At 42.0% G+C, this 9,300-nt stretch overlaps 1 protein-coding gene across 1 annotated transcript; it reads left to right on the plus strand.

Annotated features, from left to right (window-relative positions):
- The first annotated feature begins 6,407 nt into the window (after positions 1-6,407).
- Positions 6,408-6,973, plus strand: LOC122441598 (protein FAM32A-like). Its single transcript, XM_043468397.1, has one exon. It carries the CDS (start codon positions 6,568-6,570, stop codon positions 6,907-6,909), a length of 342 nt encoding a protein of 113 aa, XP_043324332.1. The 5' UTR covers positions 6,408-6,567; the 3' UTR covers positions 6,910-6,973.
- The last annotated feature ends 2,327 nt before the right edge of the window (positions 6,974-9,300 follow it).

Here is a 9,300-nt window from a genome sequence, read left to right on the forward strand (position 1 = left end):
GCCGTCATCTCTTACCTAGATTGCTGCAAAAGCCTCTTTACTGGTCTATCTGCAGTCATTTTGACCTTCACCTCTTACAACGTATCCAGAGTGATTTCTTCATCTGATCTTTATGGCCACCACTGCCCAACCTGAAAATAGTTGAAATACTTGAATTTCTTTCCATTATTTTAGGACACAATATTCTTAACATGCCGTGCACCTATCCAGCTTTATCTGAAACCATGCCCCACCATGCTTTCTGCACACCAGGGACTCTGGCCTTCTTTCACTTCCTTTTACTTGTTATGTTTCCCTTTCTCAATAACTTTTTGCCCAGAATGCTCTTCACCCCTCTTCAGCATGTAAATTCTCCCCTTTCTACAAATCTTTCTCAGTTGTGGCTTCCCCAGAGCTGTCTTCCCTGACCTCTATATCCAGGGCAAATCTCTACCATATGACACTGGGTACTTCTTCATATCGTGATCATGGCTGTAATTTTATATTTATTGTGATTATTTGGTTCAAATAAATTTCTCACTGACTGTAGACTCCATTAGGGTAGGGACTGTGCCTGGTTTTCTGTGCCTAGAACCAGCACAGAGCTCAGTATATACAATACACAGAAGGTGCTTGGTAAATATGTTTGTTGAAGAGATGAAAGAATGAATGAACATGGACTTAGGTTTTCTGTGATTTCTTTGGCTCCCTCTTTTTTTGGCTATCTCACCCATGCCTTATCCTTTGTCTAGTCATTGGAAACTCAATCATGACTTTGGTTTACATGTCCAGTGCTACTGCTGGGCCTTCTTCCTATATTGGTAAGGAAACGCATGAGATTCTGCATAACTTTTGGACAGCGTCCTCCTGTGGACACTTCCTCTCATGCAATAATTTTATTATTATCAGGATTCTGTTCAGAACTTCAGGCTTAGATAATAAGAGAGAGCCATCTGAGTTGGGGGTGGAGTAGAGAATCTCCCACCTAGAATAATAAAATCATGGAGTTGGAAGAAACCCTTGGTCATCATTTAATTTCTCAAGTGAAGCAGACATTCTTTCTGTACCACTCCTGGCAGATGCTGTTTAGTGACTAAGTTGTGTCTGATTCTTTTGCGACCCCATGGACTGTAACCTGCCAGGCTCCTCTGTCCATGGGATTTCCCAGGCAAGAATACTGGAGTGGGTTGCCATTTCCTTCTCCAGGGGATCTTCTTGATCCCAGGATTGAATCCGCATCTCCTGCATTGGCAGGTAGGTTCTTTACTACTGAGCCACCAGGGAAGCCCGTCCTGGCAGACACTAGTAGCTAACGTTTATTGAGCACAGGCCTGTTACTGTCTTAAGAACATTGATATGGATGAACCTATTGAATCCTTCGCAACCATATGGTAAGTACAGTTACTGTAATACATCTTTTGTGGATGGAGAAATGCTGTACTACCTTTGTAGTTAGCCAGTGTTTATGTGGACACTTCCAGAAATGGGAATTCACTCCACTATGAACTGGATACTAGTTATTTCCCCTAGTTCCAGCCTCTCTTGTATAGAATAGCCTGCTCCAACTTCCACAGACAGTCATTAGAATATTTTCAAATAGTAAGAATAATTTTTTTTGTATTCATAAAAATAACATATTCTTGTTGTAGAAAATTTGGAAAAGTTCAGAAGACTATAGAAAATAAGAATCTTTGACAACCAAGGAGAAAATAAATGTTAACTGCCCAGAAACCATTAGCTTTTTGTTGTTGTTTTTAACATCTATATTTCATTAAGGGCCCATATAAAATCTCTGGCCAGTCAAGACACCTAGTTCTCTGTTTCATGACCTTTCAACAAGCCAGATTTTTTTCTTTGCATAAAATTCTAAATGTGAAATTTTACATTTATTCCTTATAAACTATATTTTGCTTATTTTGATTTTTTCTTCCATGCTACTGAAACTTTAAAATCTAGATTCTGCTACCTAGTATGTTAGCCTTCCAGCTTTGTGTACTATATGATTTTGATAACAGAACTTTCCAAATGTTTATTCTGCTGCTGCTGCTGCTAAGTCACTTCAGTCGTGTCCGACTCTGTGTGACCCCACAGACGGCAGCCCACCAGGCTCCCCCGTCCCTGGGATTCTCCAGGCAAGAACACTGGAGTGGGTTGCCATTTCCTTCTCCAGTGCATGAAAGTGAAAAGTGAAAGCGAAGCCGCTCAGTTGTGTCCCATTCGCAGCGACCCCAGGGACTGCAGCCTATCAGGCTCCTGTGTCCATGGGATTTTCCAGGCAAGAGTACTGGAGTGGGTTGCCATTGCCTTCTCCTAATGTTTATTCTAGACATTGATAAAACGTTGAGCAGAAAAGAGCTCTGTGATACTCTATTAGGGCCCTCCCTCCAGGCTCACATGCATCCTTTCATCAATCATTTAGTACGGCCGCTCAAGAAAATACAAATCAGTGATCACGTCTCAATTTCTAAGTGCTCACAAATCATCATTTAAATACTCCATTCTAGAACTTTCCTGGAAATCCTTCCATGTCAATCTGTTACATCAGACTTTTCCCTGCAGTGGAAGGGGCTGTGTGTAGATAAACTGGCCCTGATTAACATTTAATGGGGCTGAAGAAAGGATCCCACGGGTGTACATTGTCTTATTCTTATTACTTCAGGAGATCAACTTCCTGTCAACATACAGGAAACTGGAAAGCTGCAGTCTAATAATACAGCCACTGACAGGAAGATTGTTGTTTAGGTGGCCCTTCCAGATTTCTCAATTGAATAATCTTGGTGAAGAATGACTCTTTCATATTCTTTTTTCTTTTTATGACTTGGATCAACTTTCAAGGCTACTTGACTTTATGTAGTAGATGGGTATGCTTCCGTGTTGCATATAAATTCTTTTTTTGGAAGTCAGTTCTACCTAAAATGTACTACTGTAGGAGTTTCCTTTTTAAGACCATCCTGACATGAGACATTTTATGAAGTCAAGTATCCTTCAGTGATTTATCTCTTTGAATTTTAAAAATCAGAGTTGCTTAAAGCAAAGCAAAATGATACTGCATATTTCTTAGCTTTTGGAAACGTTGGGTAACATTATGTTTTGTGACTGTCATTTTGAGCAAACAGAATTGGTAAGATCTTGGGACTGCCAGGCAGCCAGTTAATGAGGAAAACCCAAGTCTCTACCCAAAGTCACATTCTCCCCTCACCATTCTCTGGTGCACTCCTACTGATGGAAGATTGCTTCTTTTGATCTCCCTGATGGGTATTTTTCTCAATTTTCAACTGTTTTCATCAATAACTCAAAGAAAATTCTATGGATGCATCTTCTCTGAGTCCTCCTGTCACTCAGCTGCAGGGGGTGGGGCTGGTGGTCCGGGGGCTCTGTGTCCCTGGTTCTCTTGGGCGGGAGCTGTGTGGAGGCCAGAGTCTCCACTTGTTCACCTCTATGTCTCCATAGTACCAGCCAGAGCCTCCCGGGAAATGGTGTTATGTTCATTGACTCAATGGTGACTCCTAAACTCGAACTAGATGGGGAAACAGTGGAAACAGTGTCAGACTTTATTTTGGGGGGCTCCAAAATCACTGCAGATGGTGATTGCAGCCATGAAACTAAAAGACACTTACTCCTTGGAAGGAAAGTTATGACCTACCTAGATAGCATCTTAAAAAGCAGAGACATCACTTTGCCAAAAAAAGGTCCGTCCAGTCAAGGCTATGGTTTTTCCAGTGGTCATGCATGGATGTGAGAGTTGGACTGTGAGGAAAGCTGAGCGCCAAAGAATTGATGCTTTTGAACTGTGGTGTTAGAGAAGACTCTTGAGAATCCCTTGGACTGCAAGGAGATCCAACCAGTCCATCCTAAAGCAGATCAGTCCTGGGTGTTCATTGGAAGGACTGATGTTGAAGCTCAAACTCTAATATGTTGGCCACCTCGTGCAAAGAGTTGACTCATTGGAAAAGACCCTGATGCTGGGAGGGACTGGGGGCAGGAGGAGAAGGGGACAGCAGAGGATGAGATGGCTGGATGGCATCACCGACTCAAAGGACATGAGTTTGGGTAAACTCCAGGAGTTGGTGATGGACAGGGAGGCCTGGTGTGCTGCGATTCATGGGGTCACAAAGAGTCAGACATGACTGAGCAACTGAACTAAACTGAACTGAAACTTGAACTGGAACCAGCTCCTGGGATACCATGGGGTCCACCCTGTTGTCACCAAGGGAACCATGATGGTTTAGACTGGCTTCTCCTTTCTGAGATTGCCCTCCCCTGAACTCCTGAAATATTCTGAGACTCACTGGCCCTTAACCAAACTTCCTCCTCCCCCCCTATTGTTTGTGTATGTGTGTGCAAGTATGTATATATTATTTGTATACATCAGTAGTCTTGTCTAGGTTTCTGTGTATTGTGTCTCCAGGTTAGGTACTGTGCCTTAATCCTAATCCCAACCCTTAACCCTAATCCTCAGTTTGGTTCAGTCACTCAGTTGTGTCCAACTCTGTGGCCCCATGGACTGCAGCATGCAGCACGCCAGGCTTCCCTGTCCATCATCAACTTCCAGAGCTTGCTCAAACTCATGTCCATTGAGTCGGTGATGCCATTCAACCAACTTATCTTTGTCATCCCCTTCTCCTGTCTTCAGTCTTTCCCAGCATCAGGGTCTTTTCCAATGAGTCAGTTCTTTGCATCGGATGGCCAAAGTATTGAAGCTTCAACTTCAATCCTAATCCTAACTGCTAACTAATGCTGATTTTGATCCTGACCCTGTCTTAAATCCCAGACTCCAAGATCCCTACTCAATAGTCAATCTTTAATAAATATTTGCTTTTTATTATGAATATTACTTTGATCTTAACATCACTAAAATCACTAGAAACTGCCATGCATTTTCTATATTGTATTATTCAATGAGAATTATAGTTAAGAATGAGCATCTACTCCATTGAAAGAGCAGGAGATTAAAATACTTTCAGTATAAAATTTCAGGTTTAGTATGTAACTCAACATCTTATTGTTATGAAAGTTAATCTACATGGAGGATTTCAGTTAACCGTATCAGTTAATTGGAATAGCCTCTTGATCATGATCACACCGTTTGCCAGTAAAGCGTGTTTACTTTAACGTGTGGTCTCTTCCTAGTTTCTATCCTGTCGTCATGCTGATTTCATAGGATAATTTACAGATAGCTTTAAACAAAATAATATAAATGAATCGATTAATTTAGCCAGAACCACTTATATCCTATTTTTAGTTTCATGACCAGCTACCTAATTTGAGGGACCTGGTGCGAGATAAATATGTGGGGTTCCTTGTTATTAAGGATTTCAAGATGGCGACAGCAGAGCAGTAAGCCCAGTGCACGCCCATGGAACTGGCCCTCTGCACTTTACACATGGGGGCACTCAGGTCTAGAGAGGCTTAGCAAGATCCTGCCAGGGCCCAGCTGACAGGTGCTGGCCAGCTAGTTAGAACTTGGCCGCTGGACATTTGGTGACTGCTCCCACTGCTTGGTTTCCCATTCCTGGGCTTCTCCCACTACCCAGCATCATCACAGTGGGGAGCTGGGTTACATCCTCAGTGCTGGTAACTGGACTTTCTGTTTTTACCACTTTCTTGGGTTGTTCCAACCCTTTGTCTGATTTTTTTTCCTAATGCCGCACCTGAATTGCTTTGTCTATAGCATCTCCTCATGGTTAGCATGATCTCTTCCACTGGTTTACTTGAAAATTCCAAGGATATTTATGAGGTGCTGGTGGAAAGAAAGCTGATTAGAGGCATTTTGCAGATTGAATTGCTCTCCTTGGCTCTCAGAAGAAGAAGTGGTGCGTTTCTTCAGAGAGTTTCTCCCCGCTTCCCTCATCTCAGCATACACTCATTCCTAAGAGCACGTAGAGATGTCTTGGCCAAAATTGCCTCAAGATAGGCTCCTGAATATGCTGGATATTAATAAAGAGAGGGTAAGAAATTCCATCAGTCCCTGGAAATCAATTCCCAATCTCCAGTTCTATCTGAATTCAGCTCCATCTGAATAGCCATGTCTGTTGTTTGCCAGAATTCCATGGACTTGAGAATGTGATAAAGAATTTCATTTCCTTGTTTCTCCCCAGAGGGACTGCCCAGTCGGTGGCTGTAGGAATTCAGACCCCTTTATTGTGCCAAACGCCCCCAAGCTGCAGACAGTGCATTAACTTCGGAATGTGGCCAAGCCAGTCCCTTTGAGAAGGGAGCTTAGCTGCCCTGAGCTGGCATCTGTGCTGACACGGCCTTGAATCTAGCCCACAGGCTGGGCTTTGAGTTTATTAGTAAAATTTAAGCGAGCCTAAATAAACTCGATTCAATAAAATAAAAAATAGCCAGTTTAAAGAAAATCAGGGTGGAGTAGGGGAGGGATGGGAATTTCACACTATCTCCTCATAACAGAAAATGAAACAGGTTCAGGGAGGTTTTAAGAAAATCGAATTACGGAACTTTCCAGGAGGCCATAGAGGCCTACTAGCAGGTCCAAAGGGGACCCCTGAAGCTGAAAGGCGTCGCAGAGCTCGGAGTGACTAAGCAGAAGAAGAGAAAGACAAAGACAAGGCGAAACTCCTGGAAGCGATGGGAACGAGCAAAAAGAACGAGGAGGAGAAGCGGCGCGGACTGGACAAGCGGACACCGGCCCAAGGGGCATTCGAAAAGATGCAGGAGAAGCGGCAAATGGAAAGGATCCTGAAGAAAGCATCCCAAACCCACAAGCAGAGAGTAGAGGACTTCAACAGACACCTGGACACGCTCACGGGAGCACTACGACATTCCCAAAGTCAGCTGGACCAAGTAGCAGGCCCACCCCAGGTACCGAGTGGCATCAAGGAGGAGCAGAAGGCAACGTCGCGGTTATGTTTGGGGCCTTGGTATTTTCTAGAAACATTCTTGTGCACACATCCTTGCGTCTTCTGCTGAGACACTGCTTTTCAAAGCTGTGTGTCCTCATTCTGGAACTTGATTAAAGTAAGACTGTCCTTTTTTTTTTTTTTTTTTTTAAGACTGTCCTTTTAAAAAAATAAAAATAAAAAAAATTAAAAATCGAATTAAAATTATTTATATAATTTCACATCCCCCCCCCACCCCCAAACTTTTAGATGGACTCAAAGCCCAAGTCAAAGCCATCGATTTGATGCTGGCTCCACAATGTCAATAGGCAACATTCCTGAGAGCCCTTCTTGCTGACTGGGAACACCCTGGGGAAATATACAGCAAATGGAAGACATAGTGGGGCCCTTAAGGAACTTTTCTATAGGGGGTAGGTAAAATAAAGACACAAATCAAACGAACACCTTAATATTGATATAAAACAAGCTACTAAGGACCAAATGCAAAATACAGACGTGCTTCTTGTGGCAGTGACAAGCAAAATGCAACAATCAGGTCAGTGAACCAGGGAGGGCTTCCTGTAGGAGACACCATTCAAAGCAGAATTTTGAAGGTGGTCTGGGTGAAGGGAAGTGCCAAGGGAAAGAGGGAGGGTAATCCCTCTGGGACCTGAGATGATGCTTTGGATCATCTAGATGACAAACCTGCCTTTTCCCTTCATTATTGTACTTTATCCATCACATGTTATTTTTGCTCTGTTCTAAATGATTCAGACTGCTCTGTCTGGATAGATCTGATCTCCAAGGTTTCCTTGATTGAATGTGCAGGTATTTGTAGTTAGACTATAAAGTGCACATAGAGTGGGGATGTATAATGTGAAACCTTAATTCTGGATAAAAATGCCAAGATGTGAGCTATGCTGCTTCCCTTTAGTAATTACTCATTTCTGACAAAAAAAAAAAAAAAAAAAGTGGGAGGCTTAATTCACCCCCAGGGCAATTTAAAAACACTCTTGCTGGTTAATTCACTCCCAACCCTGTTCCCCAAATGGTTTTTCGGCTTTCTCTTTTCAGTCCTTATTTTAGAAGGTATATCTTTCCTTCTGATTCATGACTGTGTAATCATTTAGTTAGTTAATCTGGATAAAATTAACACTTTCCTCTAAAGCAAATATACTTTGTTCTCCTGGGGAATATCATACATAGAGAAGAACTATAGATTACTTGTTATAAATGCAAGCAAGTTACATATGCATTCCCTGCATATCACAATCAGCACCATCTCCATAAGTGAGCAGAAGACTTTCTCCATCAAGGAACAGGCATCAATTAACGCAGGAATTTAGATCCTCATTCACAGGATTATAAATTATTAAGCTTCACAGATCTGATCAATAATAGGGGCTAGAGGAGACTTCCTCTTGCTCCATAGAATCTGATTGCTTCTGCTCCGTATCATCTTTCTAAGAGGATTTAAAATCTGGTTTCAAACAGCTGTCAGAATGATTCTCCCCTTTCTTAAGGCATTCATTAGAAAATAAAATCAGATATAATTAACAAACAAACCAACCTATCTGCCTGCTGTTCTGACTTGTTATAATAAGTGTTATTTCTACTTACAAACAGTTTCCTGTCAGCATCCTGCTGTTTCTTTAATAAGACTTCTGCACTGGAGAAGAAAAAAAAAGCTTGGCATTAAAATTAAGCCCTGACTTGTCGTCACTTCTCTTCCTGTTCATCTGTGTTCAGATCCAATTTTCTTGGAGGCTAAAAGGAACTAAATATGTCAAAACCATCACTGAGAGAGAGAAGGGACCTCTCTGCTCCGGGAGTTGGCTGAAGGATGAGGCTGTCTTTAGACTCATGAGAAACACTCTCTTCTCTCCCTGCTGGACTTGGGTGACCCTTGTGGCTTACCAAAGGACTGGAAAAATCTATTCAGGTTCCCGGGGTTGGTCTCCCAGCTGATGACGATGTTCTGGTACCCTTGAGCCAGTTCCAGAGGTTCGTGTGAGTGGGCAATCCAAAGAGAACTTTGATCCCAAAGCTGGCCTCTGGGTTGGTAAGGATGGGAGACACTGCATGAGAATAATTGGGGGGTATTGCCGAGGTGGCAAATATAGCAACGCATATAATGCTATGTGATCAAAAGTTAGGGGATTATGGTCTTCCTCCTTTGTATCTTTTAAATTAATCTTTTAAATATTGTGGAAAACTTCAAACATACAAAAGAAAGTAAAATAGAATAGTAAACTCCCGTAAACCCATCACCCATTTTCAGTAATTATTTACTCATGTTTTTGACACCCCCACCAACTTCCCCTTTCTGTACTGTTTGAGAAACCAATTCAAGACACTGTATCATTTAATCTATAAATAGTTTGGTTTGTGTCTCTTAAAAAAAGACTCCTTTAAAAACTACAACTATAATCCCATTAGCACACCTAAAAATAATGAATAATTAATTCCTTCATATAATCAA

The sequence above is a fragment of the Cervus canadensis genome, chromosome 5, assembly GCF_019320065.1.
Source record: "Cervus canadensis isolate Bull #8, Minnesota chromosome 5, ASM1932006v1, whole genome shotgun sequence".
NCBI classification, from domain to species: Eukaryota; Metazoa; Chordata; class Mammalia; order Artiodactyla; family Cervidae; genus Cervus; species Cervus canadensis.